We start from the raw sequence: 24,145 nt of genomic DNA, 5'->3' as shown, positions 1-24,145 counted from the left end.
TAATTTTTGGAAATTTTCTGCTCATGAAAGAGAAAGAAGTGGATTTATTATTACATAATAGGGTGAAAATCACCAGAATTTATTAATACATAATACGGCCCCTTACTACTATACAAAATATGACTTCGGGAATCTTTAAAATTCAAAGATCTTCTACACTTTAAGCATGACTGGCGATTTTCACCTATATATATGAACATAATTTTTTAAGAAATTACCACAATTTTAGCACTTGCATGCTCAACAGCTATATGTAAGAGCATTTGTGTTGCCAATGTGGAAATTTACATCCCTTTCCACACTATTGACACATGTGAGGTGTTGCACTTGTATGCATCAATACGTGTGTCCTAATTTTAGTTTTAATAAATCATTTATCACACTCTCCAATTTTGTGAGGTCCTTCACCTGTATGAGCCAACATGTGTCTTGCCAAAGCTGACTTTGTAGTATACGTCTTCCTACATTCTTGACATGTGTAAGATATTTTACCTGAATGTGTAAAAATATGATTTGCCAAATCAAATTTTTTAACAAATCCGCGTCCACACTGTTGGCACTTGTGAATTTTCTCACGTGTATGTATGTAAACGTGATGTTTCAAATCACATTTTGTAACAAATCCCTTTCCGCACGCCAGGCATTTGTAACTTTTTATACCTGTATGTCTTAACATATGTGTATCCAAAACTGAACGTCGACTGAATCCTTTTTTACAGTGTTGACACTTGAAAAGTTTTTCACCAGTATGTGTGATCATATGTACAGTCAATTTTGAGCGAAAATTGAACCCTTTTCCACACTTTTGACATGTATGAGGTTTTTCACCTGTATGTTTGAACTTGTGCGCAGCTAAACTTGAACGTTCATTGTATCTGTTTCCACATTCTTCACACATGTATGGTTTCTCACCTGTATGTAATAACATATGCGTTGCTAAGCGGCATTTTTTATAAAAAACCTTCCCACACTGCTGGCATTCGTGACGTTTTTTATATGTATGCGTGAACATGTGTGCAGCCAAATTTGAACGTCGATTGAATCTCTTTCCACATTGTTCACAGATGTGTGGTTTATCACCTGTATGAATTATCATGTGCGTTGCCAAAGATGAACTTCGACTAAATCTCTTTCCACACTCTTGACATTTGTGAGGTTTTTCACCTGTATGTGTGAACATGTGCCTTGTCAATTTTGAACGGTAGGCGAATCTCTTTCCACATTCTACGCATGTGTGTGATTTTAAAACTGTATCTAATAACACATGTCTTGCTAATTTCGAACATTGATTGAATCCCTTTTCATATTCCTGGCAAGTCTGAGCTTTTTCACGTATAGGTATAAACATGTGTGTTCTGGAAAATGCATATATGGTCTGTTCAATAAAGACATAAATGGTAATAAATAATATTAAATCAATAAAATGCAAATTCTAGTATAGAAAGTATAGCACTTATGGGAAGATACTTATTTTCTACTATCTTTGTTATTGTATCTAAAATATAAGGGGTACAGAAGCACTCATAAATTACATTTCGTGAGAAACACACGTTATATCTGTTATTGAAATTTTACATGGAATTTTGTGGAAATATGGAATTTTTAAAAATCAAGCGGTATCTGTACAATTTCTACTCTCCAAAGACGAGAACGTTTCTTCTTTTAATATGTGAATTTTTGTTTAGGTTTAAAAATTCGATATTATATTTCATTCAAATTCATAGGAAATTATATATGTTATATTACCGAATTAAGATACTGTTACTGTTGGAAATGGAAGTTCAAATTCAATCAAGATTTTTGAAATAAAGTATTCTGACACGTAGAGTTTTCAATTCCTTGTAACTTTTCATTTCTTTACAAGAAATCTGATCTTTATTTTTGTGTGTGTGTGTGAAAACTAGGTTTTCAAGTGGATGTCATAAAGTGTTATTCAGCGGTGAACCCTTGCATGTTAAACATAACATACACTCTTACTTCGATATTTTAACATTTGCAATGTCTTGCACTGCAGAGGCCGTTGTGGCGTAAGACTTCAGAGATGTCTTCAGGCAAAAAGAGTTTTTCGTTATTTTTCTTTTAAATGAAGCCATTTTCCTGTTTCTGATGTATCAATTTACTTATGTGGAGTATTGTAGTTTTCGACAAAATTATGTCTAATAATCACAATTTCTCTCACCGTAATTCCATCTCATATGACATATTTCATTCAGGAGTTACTACACTACCCTGTTAACGGGAAAACATTTTGTCAATTTTCTACAAAAAAGTATATCTATGTAGTTTCTTGTGATGTCCATGTATATCTTGTGATGTCCATGCACAATGTAACGTTTTAGAACAAGCGCTTGAAGCAGTAAATGATAAATGATAGTATATACTAAAAGTTCTGATGAATACGTTTTTAAACCCTTATAAGGACTAGAATAGAAAAGAAACTAACATTTAAAATAACATTTTAGAATGTATCTTGCTTCTCCTCCTTTATGAACTTATCATGCGAAAAAAATACACATTTAATTTATATTATCTCAGTTTTCCCCGCTTTCTTTTTTGTAAACGAACTAGTCTATATTCATTTAGGTAACAACATCGAAAACCTGCACAAGTTCTGAAGCGGGGATAGCACGCATAACTCACCCAGATTTTATGTACATATTACTCTGTGAAATTGAAAATCTGAAGTTATGTTTTGCTTTTCCTGATATTCTTATTGCAAAAGATGCACCTTCGTTACGAGGTGTGCGTTTTCGTGGCTAAAAGCGGATAAATTATTCGTAGTTCGTATGTTCGCTAAAGTATGAACGAAGACCGAAAGGAGTTAAGTATTTGCAACAGTTCTGACCTTCACTTGAAGGCCTGACAGTAATTTACATTATGCAACTTTAGCAGCATGTGCTAAACATAGAAGACCGTTAAACTTTAGTACACATTCGGTAATATACGAAAACCATTCACTCAAACGGAATTCTTATGGGTCTCAGAAATATATCTTTTCTAATGTATATCATCCTGTAGTCATATCACCCGCTTTCATGAGATCTTGTATAACATTATCGTTTATCCATCTATATAAATATTTATATAGCTTTTTCTTTAAAAAGAATTTTGCAATGCTTATGCGTATTACTTACTTAAGCGATGTGACCCACATATCATACATATTTCAATTTCATTATTTGTGTAAAAATATATGAACTCTTCTTGTTCTGAACATCAACTATGCTTATTAGAAATGTAAATTTGCTTTCAATTCACGTCACGCTAAATAACTTACCGAAAACTGTTTTCAAAATTTGCCTATATTCCCGCGTGTGTGTGTGAATAACCAATTACGCAATAAAATAGACTGTTGATATCACTATGTACTGTAATTTGGCTTAACTGAAGACCACATAGATGGAAAAATTATCCTTTTCTCAACGTGATCTTTCATTTGAATATCTTGAGAACTTAGTCAAAAGAGCTTCTCCTTCCTACTCGATGGCAAGGATTACCGACAGCTGTTGCGTTAAAAAATACAACTGCGGATGCGTTATAGGCCTATCATAATATCTATTTTTACTGTCATGATTACAGCAAGCAATATCACCGACATAAATTATTATACACCGTCCGTCACATGTTCAGTAAGGTGAATAGCAGTTTCTCAATAATCTTTCACAAGTCAGCAATTGCAGTGTGGTTCGGAGCCCACGAAAACAGCCGAGTATATCGTCCCTAAATCCTCGTTGTTGTATAACCAAAAGTAATCAATTCATTAAATGATAAAACAGAAATGATCTAATTCTGTAATTTAGGATATATAAAACAGAAATTAGTACGAAAGTTCTACCGTCTACGTATAATAAAAATCTGAAAAAAATGAAATGAAATCTTTGAGTTTTACGTCCCACGGTTATGTCGGTTAGGCTAAGGGAGACGGTGATGATGAGTAATGAATGAAATGGTGGAATGAAGAAAGTGGAACGAGACGGGAGAATTCCAAGAAAACCAACGCACACGGTGTTTGTCCACCACAAAGTTCACTTGGCGAGGTTGGGATCGAACCCGGAACCCTAAGCACCAGAGGTGAACGCTCTACCACTGAGCCACCGCGGCCCCAATAAAAATCCGATATCCAGCAGTAAGCGGATAAACGAAAGTAAGAAAAAAATGTGTTATTGATCAATAGGAAGCTTTAACGAGTGAAGTGGCGATTTTTGATTCCGAACTCTGCAAAAAGTCAAGTCATAAGGTATATGACTAGGCATAAGTAACTGCACTCGTGATCATAAATTAAGTATCATGCGGATACATGGTGAAACAACGCTCTGATGGGCAGTTTTTGGTTGGAAATCACCTCGGGGTATGACCATCCGGTGAATTTGTTCGGTGCAGTGCATGCGGTGCGGTCGTCACACGGTGGCGCTGGCAGCAGTCCAAATACGCAGAGGTGTGTTCGTGCATGTCAGAGTACGGTGAAGCGTGTAAGTGTGCAGATGTCAGACGTGCTAATGGTGTCTCTGTGTTGAAAATGGCTCAAAGAACACATATTGATGACGTTATGAAAGGTAGAATAATAGGGCGACTGGAGGCTGGTCAAACACAGCAGGTCGTATCACGGGCCCTCCGTGTACCACAAAGTGTGATCTCAAGATATACCCATTTTTCTTTCATCAATTTGCATCACGAAATATGTATAGTGATTTTGCTATTTGACAGTGACGGCTTTAGCGGGTAGGCAGGGTAGGCACGGGCCTGCAGAAAAATTATGAAAAATTTAAAAACCTTCAAAGATATAATATAGAGTAAATATATATTTCACTATTTACATTAATGGTAGGTAGTTATTTAACGAATAGCATCAACCACTACTGTAAAAGTAATTTCCTTGTGTCATTAATCAATCAAATGTATATATGTATCCAGAAGCTGGGGAAGCCACCCCTGGTATTTGGTCTTAAATCGATTAGTTTAATGAGTTTGGCCTTACAAAAAGAATTTTAGTCAATTTACTTTGTATCAAAACGAAAAATGATAATTTTTTTGTAGCATTTCATTTTCCCGCTTGATTTTTATGCACAACGCTCATCACTGTAATTGAAGTTAACCTATCTTCCAATCTACAATACTGTTTCCGGGCCTCAGTTCGTAACAGTTGGTGCAAAATCAACGGATTCAACTCAGTGCAAATAACGTAATGAGCAATTATATCTACAACAAGAATCGCAAAGTAAAACACAAATGTTTCATTACGTTGATACAAATCGCTACTAAATGATGCCCCGAAATTCAGCGATAGCCCCAAAATGTCTCCTATGCCGTTGTTCTTAACTTCAAATTACTCGCTCGGCCTACAGAAACCGATCCACAGAGAGATTACCTGCTCGGTTGCCAGTCGTGACTGGCTACCTCACTGTTGCGGTGTAACATACGTGGGCGCACAAGCAGTTAAAAATTGCTCTCTGCTGGCAGTAGTATAAGAACGGTATCCCCGAGGTTGCTAAATCATCAGTGTCTACGAAAGCGAGAGGAATTGCGTTGCATTCTAAGCGTTAACAGCTGCCTTATTAGTTACTACGTATTCACGTTTGCGAAAATATTGGGAAACTAGTACCATGAAAAGAAAATAATAAAGTGTAAACGTATTATTTTGAATTATTTTATACGCATTATACTTTCTTTATAATATAGCTGGCTACAGCCGGTAGCCTCGGTCGCCCACAAAATACGACACTGTTGTATTTTTGTCTAATATCGGGAAAGAATGTGAAAAACTGATTAAAACAATACGAAACAAGACCAGACAACGTGAAAGAATACTAGTACTTAACGAATGCATTTTTCTAAGACACTTGCACATAATTACGACCATAATACTGTGCACTAGCACGGCTTAGCATAGACGAAAATTATACCTGAAGGCAGTTCGTAAAACTGATAGAAAAATTTAAACACACGTTATTGGTTTCCAACCTCAGAAACAGATTACTTTATTATATTTTTGTTACATTTGTAGAAGAGTTATACCGAACGAATTCATTCTGGTTTTGCGTTACCAGCTAACACTTAAAAAGTGTAGGCGACATTGTCGTGGAAGACCCAGGTTTGATTTCCGGCGGTATGTTATGAGGTTCGGGTACCAGGTTAAGCTGTACATCAACGTCACATATAGCCTGTGCTCAACCGGACTCTAACTCATATCTAATCCAATCAAATCCTCGTTACGCCCAATGTGCGTCTAAGGCATTTAGACAGTTTTCTTCAGTTGACAATATATGTTGGACTGTTTCATTAAGCTTAATACAACAACACTCAAAGAGAAAGAGGTTAACTGCATCCGGATTCATTGCATTTTTCCATATATGTACAACATATTTAAACCAGAAAGTAATGCTCCAGAATTTGATCCATATTAAAGAAATAACAGTACTTCAGCTGCTTTTATGTTTTCGAATGGTTTATATTTATTTCCAGGTGCATATACGTAATAGATGGTCAAATTTGTTTGGCTAAAATTATTATATTTGTTTTTTTCATATATTAAACACGACTATCTGCAAAGCAATTTTGACCTCCTCGAAAACAAATGAAGAATACTTTAGAGATGAAAATGCTTCTGAAAGGTTACCGTTCTTTTAAAACATTTTAGAATTATATACTACTCTGGTTCGTACGAAGGATGCTGTGCAATTACTTCCAGCACAAGTGTGGAATTCAGGTGGAGAATTATAAATAAAAAAACAATGGAAGAAAAATTCATCACCAGTTGTCTATTAGCCTGTATTCCAACACACATTCACACTTTAGCTTTATTGTTGTCTGTATGCAAATTACTGGTGAACATTATACAACAACTGTTATGTACTTCAGAGCTAGATGGTTCATGCATTTGTGAGGGAGGGAAATTTAGGTCAGAACAGAGAGCAGACAGTACGTGTCTTACTCACAGACGCTTCCAATTATTTTGACTCTTCCATTTAGAAATCAATAACAACTTCAGAAAAAAATGCCACAAACTCAGTCATATATCTTATAGCACATTTCTTTTGCTCAACTGGAGTTCAAAGCTATCGTGTATTTGCCTTTCATTTCCTATCTTACCAATAAGAAAAAGCTGTGTTTACTAACTTTCGTTTCTCCGTTTACTGATCAATAAGAAAGAATTTTTGTACTTATGACCACGTGCTACCTCCAGGTGTAAAAGTGTCTCAAAAAAGTCAGATACTTTTTTCTGTTGTTAAGTAGAGATGTCATAACAGACGTGTACAATAAGTAAATGGTAACGACTTCAGACCAGTATCATCATAAATCTCGATTTCAATAATATTATTATTACTTACTAGTGATAATAATAATATAGGGAAATTGAGTAAGATAAAATATTTGACACACGAAAGGAAAGAATGAAATGAAACAGAAGAGAGTTTGACTAATGGAGAAATATGTGCGTGGTAATATTTACAGGACTTTTTATAGTAAAATATAATATTGTAGCAATGAAACATTTGAAAACTCATAATTCTTATGTAATACATACAGGGTGACAGCGTGGCTATGTTACAAAATTTAAATGATGATTCCTGACACGCAAAACAAGGAAAAAAGTTCAAATATACTTTTGTCCAACGTACATAATTTCGGAGCTACAAGGTGCCGAAAGCGTGGGAAAATAAAATTCAAAGCTCTATAGCTCAACTATGGTGAATGATAGAGCTAATGCGGCATGGTCACGTCAAAGACACCGAAGCTGCTGTATTCAAAAATGTTTAGGTCGAGGTCGTGCAATTCGTGCACAAGGTATTCTTCAAAGGAGCGTAGGGATTCCCGAATAATCTGTCAAGAAATATGGGTCGAAAAAGATACGGATGAATAGCCGTCCCAACTGCTAGCAATAATGCATCTGGCCTAAGTCGCACAAGCACAAAATGGCGAACAGTTTTATACGTGCCATGAGCGGTTGCATAACGCGCACTAAATAAGAGTGGCAAAAAATGAAAGGAAAATGTGAATAAATTGGTATAAATGGTAAATACATGATAGTACACTGTCCTGTTCATTGTAAGTGTAGACACTTTTAATAAAGGGAATAATCATGAAACGTACTAAAATGTTGTACAAACATCACACTAACTTTGTTTTCTTCCATGTAGTTTTGCCATTGAAAGCAAGTAAAACTAACGGCGAAAAACCGGGGGATATGGGTGCTTTCTTCCAGGCAGAAATCGTATTTTATTTGATGATACCAGCCGAGGATACTTTTTACGAGAGGGGAATTTTTCCGCCATCCCATGTTAATTTGACCACTGCCAGAGAACAACAGTAAAATATCCGTTTCTTATCATTAGCCGTAATGTGCGTTACCCGAACATTGAAAAAGAACAAGGAAAAACAATTTATCAGGACGTTTGTTTGAGTCGCTGCTTCCGATGTTTTGCAGGACTGATTCCGAGATTTTGTCTAGAATGCTTAACATGTCGTCATATTGCTATCGTTTAGAAGATATTTTGTTTTCACAGACGGTGATATCACCTGAAGTACGCCACAGTTTGCAGGTTCGATCACAAACATTTGTTCTTCTTTCTGTCGTAGGAAATCGAAGGTAAGGAAAATATAAGACAACCCTACTAGAAGGCGTTGTGGAAGGTCATTCTTCATGTGGGTTTTTCGTAGGGTACGAGTTCCTTAGTGCAGTTTGTGCTTTGCTTTTCCGAATGTGAGATCAAGTGGAGTATTCGATAGCAGAACTTGCGGACATTATATTTGTATACGGTCAAGCAAATGGCAACAGTCGAGAAGCTGATAGGTTATATCGACTGAAGTATCAGAAAGAAGACATTCAGCCTATACTGTGTTTGCCAGACTTTTTCAACGCTTACGAGACACGGGGAATTTACAACCTCAATACTACGACCAAGGAAGACGAAGAACCACAAGGACTACGGAATTTGAAGAACAAGTGCTTGATCGTTTCGCCCAAGACCCAACTGTAAGTACCCGGAAAATAGAACGTGAAAGGGGAGAAGCACAAGATACTGTTTGGAAAGTAGTACACGAGCAACAGGTACACCCCTATCACCCGCAGAGGGTTCAGGCCTTACGTCCAACTCACTTTCAACCTCGCGTTTGGTTTTGTGAGTAGTTTCTCCAACGCTCTTTAATTGATCCGCAGTTTGCTTCCTACGTGATTTCCACCGACGAAGCTTGCTTTACGAAAGACGGGATATTTAATAGTCACAATAGTCATGTATGGGAGACGAAAATCCTTATGCAATCGTGGGAAGGGGCCAGCAAGACCGATTCGCCATAAATATGTGGGCGGGTATTATCAGTGATCAGATAATAGGTTCATAGTTACTACCACCACGATTAACTGCACCAGTGTATACGAGATTCCTGCGAGACATACTTCCAGAGTTATTAAAGGATGTCCCTCTTGGTGTTCGCCAACGAATGTGGTTTCAACATGATGGCACCCCAGCCCACTCTTCAGCAAGTGCTCGAGAGTATTTGAATCAAACATTTCGTGACAGATGGATTGGAAGAGGCGGTCCTTCTAATTGGCCTGCACGTTCCCCAGATTAGACTCCACTTGATTTTTTCTTGTGAAGTTATGTCAAAACACTTCTCTATGAAACGTCTATAGACAACGCAGAATAACTATTATCACGAATACTCGCTGCCTGGGATACTACAAGAACAGATCCTGGGTTGTTACAGCGGATGCGTCAGAACTTACTGCGACGCTGTAATGCCTGTGTTAAAGTAGAGAGACGCCATGTCCATCACTTATTGTAGGATAATTGGGAGATTTGTCTCGTTTACAGGTAATTGACGATGTTCTTGGCTGCATTCAATCCTGCTGTAAAATGTCGATTGGACATTATTCCCATTCTTGTGACTTTTGTTTTTAGGAAACAACCTCTTTTGCATTATGGTTGTTTCGCTCAGTTTTGTTTATTTGTTTTCAATGACAACAATACATGGAAGTAAGACATTAATAGTGTGATCCTTTTACAACGTTTTAGTACGTTTCATGACTATTACCTTTTATTAAAAACGTCTGTTCAATGATAGGACAGCGTAATATCATGTATTTACCATTTGTACCAAATTATTCACACTTTCCTTTCACATGTTTCCCACTCTTATTTAGTGCGCGTTATGCAACCACACATGGCACGTATATAAACTGTTCGCCATTTTGTGCTTCATCGAGATATCGATATAGGCCAGACGCATTATTGCTAGCAGTTGGGACGGCTATTCATCCGTATGCTTTTCGACCCATATTTCTTGACAGATTATCCGGGAATCTCTACGCTCCTTTGAGGAATCACTTGTGCACGAATTGCACGATCTCGACCTAAACATTTTTGAATACAGCAGCTTCGGTGTCTTTCACGTGACCATGCCGCAATAGCTCTATCCTTCATCATAGTCGAGCTATAGAGCTTTGAATGTTATTTTCCCACGTTTTCGGCACCTTCTAGCTCCGAAATTATGTACGTTGGACAAAAGTTTATTTAAACTTTTCTTCTTGTTTGCGTGTCAGGAATCATCCCTTAAATTTTGTAACATAGTCACGCGGTCACCCTGTATTTTATTACAATTGACAGTCCAGGAAATAGACAGTACACAACAATTTGTAGCATTCCTGCCTAAAGTGCGAGTCTTGTATATAAAATTGCAGAACAAATAAAATATTCAATTCTAAACAATTTCTGCCATAAATAAAATAAACACCAAATGAATGTATAAAACATATTCTAAATTTAGCATAATTAGCCGGCATCCCACGTAGGAAGGCCAATTGAATTGGGCACATGTTGAACAGAAATTTTCCTCTTCATATTACCATACAAGAAAAGATGGAAGGAAAGCGAGGAGTAGAAAGAACAAGAATATAACTGTTTGGTTATTTTAAATTATAACATTGAGAGTTATAAGAGAAAGCTAAAAATCGATAAGAGTAGAAGAAAAAATTAAAAATCAACTTATTAGCTGTAGAACTGTTAAAAGGCGGAATATATAATATCTAACTGTAGGAATTCCACTCGTTAAGTTTACTATCTACTCTTATCAATGATGAATCATCAGGGCTGGTACGAATAGGGTTGGTACTGTGTTAAGTTTAGGTAGATTACAAATTGAATCAACCACAAATGAATCCAACGAAGTGCCACCTATAAAATGCTAATAAGCAACACATTTAGAGAACTTAAAATACCTCAATGTAACAAGTTAGAGATTTCCACCTGAAATGTCGGAGAGAAAATTAAATTTAGACATTACATATCACAACTAGAACAAGTAAGGTTAGTATTGTATTTCTGTTGAATACTTTAATCGGACATAAATAAAAAATTAGAAAATTGTCCAAGATATTCCATATTTATAAAGGTGACGTGTGTATGCGAAAACAGTTTAACAATAAAACTTTCAACCGAGTAACACTCAACCAGTTGACACCACGATCCACTATCTTCACTATTTACATCAACGCTCAATGAACTATTATCACATACCACTCTTCGCAACCACTCTGATCAACCGTAACCTACTATGTTTGATTTCTACGCAACAGTTGATGAAAAAGAGCATTATGTATTAAAATTTCCTGTGTTTCATTTATTTACATTAATATAAGATTGAACTGTAAATTTTACGTCGTGAGAGGGAAGACGTTGCCATTTCGTTACTAATTAGGGTGTCAATCTGTATGGTTAATTACTAAGACGTCCCCTTCATCCACAATATCAGCAGATCACACCATTATGATATAAGCAGGGTTGAATATTGCTAATAGCTCGCTTAAACGCAAGAGAGACAAATCTGCCTGAAGCAAAGTTCTAGTGATGATAAATGAAGAATTCAATTCATACACAAGTCAGTCACTGTAGATCATAGTCTTAGATATTTTAAATCTTCTTCGTTCTCTTTTTGTATCTTGCAATTTATATCCAAATACCTCTATTTTATGCCCATTCTAGCCATAGGTCTTAAGTATTTTTCTTAGTTGTAAGCTTTGCCACGAAAAATGTCTGCATATAATCTCCATTCTTCTCTTATGATTTTGACCTAAAGAGAACTGAAATTCTACTAGTGTGAAACGGAATACAATCATTCCGTTATTTAATTATGCATTAATCTATTTCTAATAAATAACGATATAAAAGACTCCCAAGCTAAAGGTATTGAACAAACGTTTTTAAAATGCAATTGAATTCCTTAGTTGAACACCTAAAAATTTTGAGTTAATCAATCGATTACTCCCAACCATTAAAAGAATTTAATGCCTAATTATTTAATAAGCCGACCACAAAACACAGTATATTAATATAATGTTTGTATGCGATTTCAATAAACAATTACAAATAATCGTTTCCAAAATTTATCATTAAACGGTTATGCAACTAAATATTATTAAACAGAAAGAGAAATCCCCAGTTATAACTTGAAAATATTTCGTTACAGACTAAGTATTGCTATCTCTGCTTAAGTAAAATGAAGAATGGAAACAGTGCATTCGTTTGAAAAAATCGAAAGAGAATAGCTAGTTATTAATTACTTCCTTCTCTTTCTAATACAATCGAATCTTGTCGATTTTAACTGAATTTTAATTATCTTAGATTATTTTCCTTTGAGCACATTACTTGCCAATATTTAATTGTAAAATGACCATCTTTAAGTTTAACATTCCATGGTTATACTCTCAAGATCAGGGAGAGAATGATATGAATGGCAATGATGGAATGGAAAAAGTTTGTGGCAAGTCAGAATTTCAAGAAACCCAAGCAAACTGTCGTGATTTGGGACAGAACCACTGGTTTCTATGAAGGGCCTCATCACTGTACAAGTTAGAAACCAAGACAGCATAACAAGGTCAGTATAGTAAGAAGAAACGAACGCGTTCTTTTAGAGAAAATATTATTTTGCCGCAATTGTCAAACAGAAGTACCAAGCATTTTTATCTATAAACATTGCTCACGGTACAAGTTCATATGACAAGACATTCAACATATAATCTTGTGAGACATCAGCTTTTACTAGTGAATTTTGAGAAGCCATATATTAAAGTAAAATACTTACAAATGACGAAAAGTTGAATTTTTGGTTGATCAAGTAAGGATTAATTGGTGATACAACATACATTAAATTTAGAGCAATCACAATATGTGAAAGGGTTATGTAACGTTATCAACTTTTCTTTTGGAAATTCGATAAATCCCGCAAGATCCGTATTTGGCATTCTTTTTTACTGAGGTGTTCAGCAGATAAGGTAGTGTTACAATTTCAGAACCGAGAAAGAAAAGAATACAAAAATCAAGTCTGTCTTCTCATGAAAATATTCTGAGTGAGATGGAAAAGATATACAGGGATAATCCAGTGAGGACTGTTCCCTAGAAATTATGAAGCGAATATTGACATTACTGAGAATCCTAATACTTAAAGCTTGGTGGAAGGCGGTGCTTATAGCATTTTACCGTTATCTTTACATACATATTTCAGTGCCAAACTATTTCATCTGTTACAAAGCTACGCAGTAAGTTTCATTTTTTTTTCCGAAATGTTTCTGATTCCATTAACTTAGTTTAAGGTAAAGGAAAAAAATGAATATTTAACGAAGTATCGCAAATGTAAAAAAAAAATTATGCAAAACATACTTCTGATGAAATAAACACCTTTAAACGTACCTTCGGGTCTGAGCAATGCTACCGATTCCTCGATTATCTTTTTCCTGAACATCCTCTTCCTGGTCGCTTTTGTCTCTAATAGTAGCAGATATGTGAATGCTCCTCTCTTCCGTGATATGTGTAAAATCGGAGGATCTTCCCCTGATGTTACTCTTGAAACATTCGGCATTAACAAATACATTATCAGTTGGTAAACACTCAACCAAACATATTGCTTTCGAAGTTAGTTTCCAATCTGATATTCTATCAAGCTCAATCACTTCTGAAGGGATATTTTCTCCTTCCGCTGCACCGTTTTGTTCCTTACAATCACAACGTGTTGCAAGAGGATCTTTATGATCATTAATATTACTACTACACAGTTCATAATTACATTCTTCAGATGACTCATTTTCAGTTTTCACTTCAACTTTAATAGGAACGTTTTCTGTTTTCATTTCAACTCTAATATGAACGTTTTCTGTTTCCAATTCAATTTTGTTACAGGCAAAACTGAAATTATGGAAAAGCACTTTACTCACACAAAAACTGTTTAAGTTGGAGACTTGAAACCTTCACCACTTAATGTTCAAGAAGAACAAACAGATCTGAAAGCAAAAATTTAAAAAAAAAGTCGTTTTAACAAAATTAAGAGCGGGCCAGAAATGGACAACAATTAGTCCCACTTCAGGTGAAACTGAGTTAGTGTAGTGGGTGGAATGATTTTGATAAAAGTAGGGATGTAAAAAGGTAGTACAAATAATTTTAAATATTCGAAAGTTTGCTACAATTCAAACAAACATATCGGTATAGTTAAATACAAAAAATATAAAACCAGGTCGAAATATCGAAATACTGATAAATATCCACCATCTTGTTTCTTTTCTCCTTTCTTAAAGAAAAAACAAACGTATTTTTCATCTACTTTACATAAGAATATATTATTGGCCCATATTATCTTTCTTCTATTTTGTTATGCTTTAATTATACAATAGTATATTTTATCGAAATATGAGCCTTGCGTTTTGTCATTTCTTTCCAAATAAGTCTAATAAGATTCAACGTACCATCACTGTTGCAAAAGTACTTAAAACGCCAAAACTGAAGTATCTTCTACTATATTACTAGCTTACTCTTGTTAAATAAATCATGACAGCAATGCTATATTAATTAACTTACTTATTTCATAAGGACAACAGAACTGGCTTACTGCCCAGTTATTGTGTCGGGTATGTAATCATTTAACATGCAGTATTATACATACACAAATATACATTGTTTAGTTATCCAGAAGTTATTGCCTTACAATTGTTTTGAAGTTGCTTTTGGACATACTAAACACATCTACTGCATGAAATTAATCATTTCGTAATACGAAGCATACATTCTCCACACAGGAATCTTATGTAATATTTAATTCTTCCTTTTTTAAAATAGAATGTCCCAGTGTTTACTGTTTTAGTCTTAATTGTTGGGACATGTAGAAATACATCTTTAATTAATTCTGGACAATCAATTTTACCGTTTGATAACTTATGTAAGAACAACAAATCAAAAATTCACCTCCTGTCTTGTAATCTTTGAAAACTAAAATTGGTTACTAAGACTTTAAGGGGACATACTTTGGGTAGAAAACGGTTTTCTAGTATGCAAGGACTTTTAAGAAATGAAACTGAATATTTTCTATTGCATCAGACTATTTAGTGATATTTAATGTCGAAACGTACAGTAGGATTTTAATTTCAAACTCACGTATGAAACATATAACTTTATAAATTTTTAATCTTTGCAGGGAACTTGTTCTATCTTGTAAATTATGTCTATGTTTTCATATGCAATACTCGTTGTCGTGTCTATGTGTTAAGCGAAGGTTAATTTGCTACCAAATATAACTGCTAATTCTATGGTAGTATTTGGAGTAGACCATGAAATGCCACTTATTGTACAAGTAAAGTTAATTGGATTTTCTTTCTTCGAGAAAGATAAGCTTTATATGTTTATATATTCAGGACTAATTTATTCTTATCACAACATTTATCATCTCTCTAGATCGTGTCGACGTTTCACGCAGTCTTCAGTTGACTTTACTTTGGATCATAATTCGAGATCGCCGCCGAAAAGAACAACTTGGGAAGATTTAATACATAAATGAACCTCATTGATAACAAGAAGAAACCACAAGGCACCTGGACTAGATCCTTGAGAGACTGCCGATATTGAACCTCTCTGTAAAGAACTCTTTGTATAAAGGGTATCGTTTTCGGTAACGCAAGTATGATACAAGATACTCCATTGCTTGTTTTGAAAAATTCAAAGATGATACTTATAGTAGCAAGACATCATGATCAACGTCCTCAAATGCCTTGCTAAAATCATTACCTACGACATCTACTCGACCGCCTATTTCTACTTCTATAGCTATATAGTTCTTTAAAGTTGATAAATTTGTCGAAATATATTTATTACGTAAGAGGCTTTGTTGATAAATTCAAAAAGAAAAATTTTTACATCATTTAATATTCGTGCATATAATTTATTTTTAAGAATTATTGCAAATGGCGACAGAAGAGCTATTGGCCTGAAGCATTGTATTTGATTCTTGTTTCCAGATTTTGGTAACGAACAAAAAATTTCTTCCCTTTATCTGGGCAAGTGTTATCTGGCAACCTTTCAAACACAAGGAGAAATATTATCAAAACCACAACATGCTTTAGGTTTTAACGCTCGTATAGCATTTTCTATTTCTTCGAGTTTTATTTCATCTAATTGAAAGTTGTCTAATATATTACCTTCGGTCCGATTGGCAAGCAGAGACTAAACGTTGTATGTGTCGAGTACATTGTTATAAACTGAACGCAAATAATGTGCAAAATTCTGTGCTATTTCGTTGGCATGTTGGATATCATGGCCATTGTATGTAAGAGTGCTTGATGACAAATGCTATGTTTTACGTTTAATAAAGCTCTAGATCTGGCTTAGGTGTTTTTCGTCGGAGCATTCTGTTTAAAGGTTCTGTAGTATAATTTTATGTCAGTCTCTCAATTTAAACGCGACGATAAAGTACATTTTTGATCCCTTTTTGCGCGTTATGGTGGTATGTCTTGGAATTAATTTTTTAAATTATATTATAAATAAACCAAGGTGCTTATCTTGCGCTGATATGTCATTTGGGTGGAACATCTGCAGAAATTATGTTGCTAATCATTTGCTAGAAGATTGTTAATGCAAAATTTATTTCATCTGATTGCGAAAGGCAATTAAATTTTCGTGGAAATTTTGTCTCCTAAAATTAAAACTGGATTCCTTAAGTTTTTCCAGGAGTTAGGAAAGAAATAAGTAAAGCTGTGAGAGGCCTACTTTTATTAGTAATAAGAGAAGACTCTTTTATTGCAGAAATGTCATTTAGATTTGAGAGTACTACATGTACGGTTCGGCCATTAGTATTTTCAATGTCATTATGGAACATTAAGTCATACAGTAACACGAAGTTCTCTAAGTCTTCACATTAATTTGTTGAAAGTTGGATTTCAAAATTAGAACATGTTATATGATTTTTATTAAGTCAGTTATGAAAAGAACGGTGCTTTCTATTGGAACATTACCTCAGCAAATTCATAAAAAGAATCATATGTTGTTACAGTAGAATCCGAAGGAATGTGTACTCCACAAATAAACATCTTTAGTGATCGCTGGAGAGCAAGACACATATAAAATTTAGATCAAAACAGTTTATATAGGAGACATTGTAATTTTGATATACTACTATTATTACACCCGCTATATTCGGAGTGGCGGAGTATACAGAAACTGCATGCACGTATAAAAACTAGTTTCAAATAAAAAGTTGTTTTGTTTTCCTTTATACTTGTACGAAGTTAACAATATTGAATTATACCATGGATTTGATAAATTGTAACTTACTTACTAGATGATGCGCAAATGGTTCATTCTATTCTGTTGGTATTCTTAACCGATGGCGATATTTATGTTGTCTTACGACAAAAATAGCGAGAAAATTTATCTGATTATATTGTACCCTAAATTTGGAAAAGGATTTTAGTGAATGTCACGGTCATCTTTTTGTTGCAGAGGCATTTCATCGGATTCAATGTTCTTGAAGAAAGTATTATTGCATCTGCAAAACAAAACTACCAGCAGTAAATTATCGCCTTTTAATTTATGAAATTATTTGGAAGTGATTGATTGTAAAAAGGAGGGCACACGCACACATGTAGGAATGTGATAAATATAAATTTACTAGAGGGATCTCATAGAAACACATTTTACACAAAATGTTAAGCACAAAAAGTCGCACTCTGTAAATACTAATTAAAAAAAAATAATAAAAAAAACTAGTATCGATTTCTTTTGCTTCCGTAAAGAGTTCACATTATCAATCAATACAACGTAGTGGAGTGAAAGTCACAATAATATAAATAAATTAAGTTAGACTTAGTGCACGGTGCTTCTTCACGAAAATTGCCATACTCTTCAATTGAAAATTTCGCAAACAAAAATGAAAGGGAAACGTCTAGCTTCCCAGCGATATACGGTACTTCTTTTTAATTTCTAGATTTCGACATGTTTTAATCTAGAGAATTTTAATATGGAATAAGTTATGAGTTTATGTAAAGGGGACAAATATTTAGAATCTAACCTAAATTAATATTAACAAAAAATATCGATATTATAATTTTTTTCGATACCTGGTCTCCATTAAATAAACATCAGCCTAGCGGGGAAAAAAGAAAGAAAACCTTAGGAATACCTCCTTCGAGTTTACACTATTATCGCTTATGCGTAAATAGAGCCACTGACGCCTCTGTTTCTACAGACGCATACTCAGCCCTTCTCCTCCACCTTCTTCGCACTGGCTAAATTTAGCTACACAGAATTCACGCTGTTTTCTGCACAAGTTCTATATCTACGTTGCACAAGTTCGTTTGTATTTCTCATTGTAGCCCTTTTTTTCGGGTATTAACACCCAAATCGTGACAAATTTAGTTGAAAGTATATTTCTGGTAGATACCGTGAATTCCATCTATGATAAATTCCATATTATTAAGTTAGACTCCAGAAATGTTTATTACCACATTGCTTTTACTCGGTAGAGGAATACATGAACTGCTAAGCTTATAGAAATATTACATGATCTACAGTAAATCAATGTCATTACTCGCTTTTAGCTTGTTGAAGGATTTCTAAATACACTGCAAGTAATAACTGCTAAGTTTATTTTTAACAATTGATGTCGTAAAATGTACAGTGTAATAAGATGTAAGAAGTTAGGCTTAATTAGTAACCTAGTGTGTGAAATTTTCACTATTATTGTTTCTTTTACTTTTGTATTCATATATAAATGACGTGTCCACTTCATATGCATTGTATTACAGTGCTAAATGTATGAAAAAAGGACGAAATAAATACAATACAATACAATACTATTCTAGAGGACAATGATGACTGTTAGGAGTACGAAATCTGCGTGACACATAGTGAAGGGCAAATTCAAGGAAAGATATTTTTTGGGAATATACCCGGACATTCCCAAAAATGGGAATATTCTTGCAATTTATGAACAAACACAAATAAAATTGCATTATATTATTATAGTATCATATCAAGATTAAATTTGTTTTGCTTATCACAGTATATTTATTACTGTTGTCTCTAGATGATTATTTAAAATATTTCTGAACAACATTATGTCATTTTAATAATATTTTATTATATTTTAAGAGTACGCAAAATGTATATTTCCTTACAATATGTTTTATGACAGTAAATAGGCCTATGTTCGAAAAAGACATTTGGTATAGCGAGTCCGGATACTTTTACACCACTAAACAGTTTAAATTTACATGTTGGTGGATATTCTAAACTTGACCATACTACTGTTATTATAAACACACTATTTTTTAAAAATGTTATAAAAAAGTTAGTTTGGGTAACGCCTTAAATTTAGACTTGCTCCTCCAGTTTCCAACTTACAAAAATGCAGTTAAAACAATATTCCGGGACTTGTACAAAATGTGGATCCGTATAGTAAAACTACACCTAAATATGTATGCGCAAATGTTGCCAGAATGGTGAGACATGTGTTTTCTAGCTGTTACCCAGACTACTTGAAAACACATGTCTCACCATTTTGGCAACTTTTGCGCATACATATTTAGGTGCAGTTTTACTATACGGATCCACATTTTGTACAAAGTCCTGATAACTTTAGGGAAATCTTTAATTTGCCCATTTTATGTCGAAGACAGAACTTAACGAATCCCTGTGGGGCTTTTAACCCGTTTCTACCCCTACTGCTTCCCTCACTCCTCCTTACTGACGGGTAAATTCCCGGGAAGATATTTTTCGGGAATATGCCCTGGGAATATTCCCGGGAGGATTCCCAAAATGGGAATTTATGTAAAATCAGAAAGAAAATTGCATTGTATTACAATATTTTGATTTCAAAGTTGAAGTAATTTTTGTATCATAGCATATTATTACTGTTGTCCACAGAGGATTCTTTAAAATCTATATATTCTGAACGGTACTATGTTACTTTATTAACACTTTATTATATTTAGAGAGTACGCATAAATGTATATTTATTTACAAGATGATCTGTCAATTAAATATGTGTAAAAAATTATATAGTAACAGTTTAAATTTATATTAAGTGGATTTGCTCACGTTGACTCTATTACTCATATTATAAACACATTAAATATATGAATGTTATAAATCAATTAGATTGGGTAAATGCTAGAAGATACATGTCTCACAAATTTATCAACATTTGCGCATACATATTTATGTTCACAAAATTTGCAAGATACTTACTTATCTTTATATTTTAGCACATACCATTGCCATACACGACCTTTTATTCTACCTATTTCTCGAGATTCCATACGTTAATTCACAGGTAAAAGAAGTCCGAGTACCTCTTCAGAAATTCGAGTTAGAGAGAGGAGACAGACCGACGTCTATTACTAATGGTGTTTCGGTGTTTATTAATAGTACTTCATCTCTATTTCTATATAATTTTAAATTACTTTACAAAATGGTTCCTTTTCATCATTTTTAAATTAGCACTTTGCTAATTTTGGCTGTTCTTTAGCGTTGGGGGCCAACGTCTGCACCTACTTTTTTGCGATATTCTATTTCGATGCGGTTATTTTATGGTTTCATAGGTTAAATTACGTTACCGACTTTAAATTCAGACAGCATTGCAGAGCGAGCGTTAGCGAATGAAGGCAGGTTAGAGCCCTGCATGGCACGTTGTTTTCTATCTTCGTTACCAACAATTCACTTTCTTTTCTCACATAAATCACTTCCACTTACCTTTTCGTTTTCTATAAATCCCCTACTGCCGTAAAAAAAAAAAAAAAAAGTTTTCGATACGTTCTTGACTACTTGAACATCACTATCAACTCAAGTCTTCTGTAAATCATCCTACTTTTTGCTAGTTTTGGCCCCCCATTTACCATACCTATTAGTGCAAATGGAAATAGAACTTAAAAAATCATATTATTAGTTATATAAAGTATCGTCTAATAATTTTAAACTTTTTAACCTCCAAATTCCTTAAAACCTGGAAATAAATCATAATATATTAAAATAAAGTAATTAGTCATATGGTTCTTAAAATTTGGAAGATCACTGGATTCCAATAAATAAGTGGAAATTAATTCCTTCCCGGGAATTTATAGGCCAGGGGAAAAAACGGGAATATTCCCATTTTTTAAATTTCTTCCCACCCGGAATATACAATTACTTATACTTGCATCCTTCTAGTAAAACTGCAGGCATATTTATGTCCACAATAATTGCTAGATACTAAGTTGATTTTTTTTTTTTTTTTTTTTTTTTACAATTTTCCACGTAACATTGATGCACACGATCTTTCTTCCTACCCATTTCTCGAAATCGCATGCGTTAATTCACATGTAAGAAAAGTCCGAGTACCTAGTCAGTAATAACGGGCTGAAGTTATAATGGTCACTGGTACAGACTCTTTTGACCGAAGGCAAAAAATACAACAGCGTTGCCAACGACGGTGAACAAAATTATCGAATTTCGTCCTTAAAATTATCGTATCTTACAAAAAATTATCGTATATTAGTTACAGGCAGGATCAGTGGCGTATTTAGGGGAGTGGCTTCCGGGCTTAAGCCCCTCACGAAATCTTACTTAGTATAGTAAAGTAAATGAAATATCTTGCAGAATTTTCACATTTTCAGGCAAAGCCCCCCCGAAAGTTAGCAAAGCCCCTCCCGAAACAAAATCGTAAATATGCCACTGGGCAGGATAATTGTATAAATAAGTGGAGTATGTTTAGTACAAGGGGTCCAGAAGCACGTAAAAAACAAAATTTACAGGAGAAATGAATGATGCAAGTATTCAGACGTAACATAACGTAACCAAATCTAACCTAACCTAACATAAACTAACCTAAGCTAACGTGAGCTAACATAAACTAACCTAATATTAGTAGAAATAAGCGAAATTCTGTATTTTTTTTGGAAAATTATGCGGGACTCCTACACTAATATAACATAAACTAAACTAACCTAACCTATCCTAAACTAAGCTAACCTAATCTAAACTAACCTAACCTACCCTAAACTAACCAAATGGGAACAGAAATTACCAAAATTGTAGTATTTTTTAGAGAAAAGAGCTGGACCCCTTCTGCTAAACATAGGCCAAACAAGTATATAATACTACTACTAGTAGCAATAATATATAATAAACTTCCCAGTAATCTTTAGTTTCGAACTTTACATCGGTGTCACTATCCTCATCATACTTAATTACGCGATACGTAATTTCATTTGCCACAGAACGATTCTAACTTTTTGTTTTTTACAACCAAACAAAGGTGCTAACATTCCCGTGAGCCAATAATAGAGCCATCTATCATGAACAAACAATATTACCACCTCCACGTAAATGTGATGGACGCAGGGTTACCAATTTCAAATCGTTATTGATTTTCTTTTAGCGAGAATGATTGTTATAAATGTTTGTTTTATAATTTTTAATGCACACCTACAATTTATTTGCGCATTCAAAAACTGCTAAAAAGTGTACGTTTTAAAATTATCGTATATTCACCTATTATCGCAAGAGCATTATCGTATATCGTATTAATGCTTAAGTTATCGTATATCACGATAAATTACCGTATGGTTGGCAACCCTGAAATACAATATTTGGGATATTGTCACTTAGACGCAGAGTGACAGTACCATGTAACTCAATTGGTACCGATAGAACACTGTACAATGAAGTAAGGACATTCAGCAATGGTTTGCGTCAAGGCTAAGCTAATCTTACGATAATCTGCTTAATAGTTATAATGACATTTACGCCGCCTAAAATAAAAACATGTTTTCAACAATATCATGCTCGATTTAAACTTCTATTTCACCGTATAAATTTTTCGGTGTCAATTGATTATCTGAAACGAGTGGGAACCTTCAGTAATAGTTTCTGTAAAGGCAACGCCAATCTTGCGATAATCTCTAATAATAACATGTATGTCGTCTAAAATAATAAAAAAACATGTTATCATCAATATCATGCTCTATTTAAACCTCAATTTCACCGTATACATTTTTCGGTGTCAATAGAAGATTCCCTGAAAAGACAGTGGGGACCTTCAGTAATGGTATGCGTAAAGGTAACCCTAATATTGCGATAATCTGCAAAATAGTTATAACATCATTTACATCCCCTAAAATAAAAACTTGTTTTCATTAATATCATGCTCTATTAAACTTCAATTTCTCCGTATAAACCTTTTGGTGTCAATAGAAGATTTTTCTAAAAACAGCGGGCACATTAAGTAACGGTTTGCGTAAACGCAAAGATAATATTGAAATAATCGGCTTAGTCGTTACAATGGGCGTTATGCAAAGTCGTTCATAAGCATAATTAGTGCCATACTAAAGGATTCGTCTAACATATGTTTCTTGCAGTAGTCAGGCTTTTAGTATAACGCTAATTATACTTCAAAACGATTGTGCATAAGGCGGGATGACATTTATTTTTTCTATGTCTTACGTTACTACAGGTGCGGATCCAGGACGGACCTCTGGGGGGCGGTGGGTTGTAATAGTGCTACTTAGAGCTACTTTTAAGAGCTCCAAACTCAGGGATGGGTTTTATTTTTATAAAAAATAAAAAAAAGCTTCCTCTTTTGGTGGAGCAATTGCCCTTATCGCCACCTGGATCTGCCCCTGCGTAACTGAACGCAGAATTTTTTTAATACTGGTACGGAATGAACCTCAGCACGAATAATTTTCACACGATTAGCTTTTTAACTTGATGAGGCCTTATGCAAAGTCGTTTTGACTTATGATTAGTGTCACACTAAAAGCCTGACTACTGCAGGCATCATATGTTTGTCGACCGTTTTAGTATTGCACTAGGGATGGTACCGAGACCGAGACGGACTTTTTTATACCGAGACGAGACCGAGA

At 34.5% G+C, this 24,145-nt stretch overlaps 1 protein-coding gene across 5 annotated transcripts; it reads right to left on the bottom strand.

Annotated features, from left to right (window-relative positions):
* LOC145665228 (uncharacterized) lies at positions 1 to 22,565 on the bottom strand. 5 transcript variants are annotated; one of them, XM_081732522.1, is made up of 3 exons: positions 20,496 to 22,547; positions 13,680 to 14,266; positions 1 to 1,355 (listed from the first exon to the last, which is right to left on the bottom strand). In XM_081732522.1, exons 2-3 carry the CDS (start codon positions 14,114 to 14,116, stop codon positions 371 to 373), a joined length of 1,422 nt encoding a protein of 473 aa, XP_081588648.1. In that variant the 5' UTR covers positions 14,117 to 14,266; positions 20,496 to 22,547; the 3' UTR covers positions 1 to 370. The 5 variants fall into 5 exon arrangements, with proteins under 5 accessions (XP_081588648.1, XP_081588654.1, XP_081588652.1 ...); XM_081732528.1 differs by having other exon boundaries at positions 21,572 to 22,547; XM_081732526.1 differs by having other exon boundaries at positions 21,624 to 22,547.
* Between the last annotated feature and the right edge of the window lie 1,580 nt (positions 22,566 to 24,145).

The sequence above is a fragment of the Thermobia domestica genome, chromosome 1, assembly GCF_964235325.1.
Source record: "Thermobia domestica chromosome 1, izTheDome1.hap1.1, whole genome shotgun sequence".
NCBI classification, from domain to species: Eukaryota; Metazoa; Arthropoda; class Insecta; order Zygentoma; family Lepismatidae; genus Thermobia; species Thermobia domestica.
This window is presented reverse-complemented; position numbering and strand designations above follow the sequence as displayed.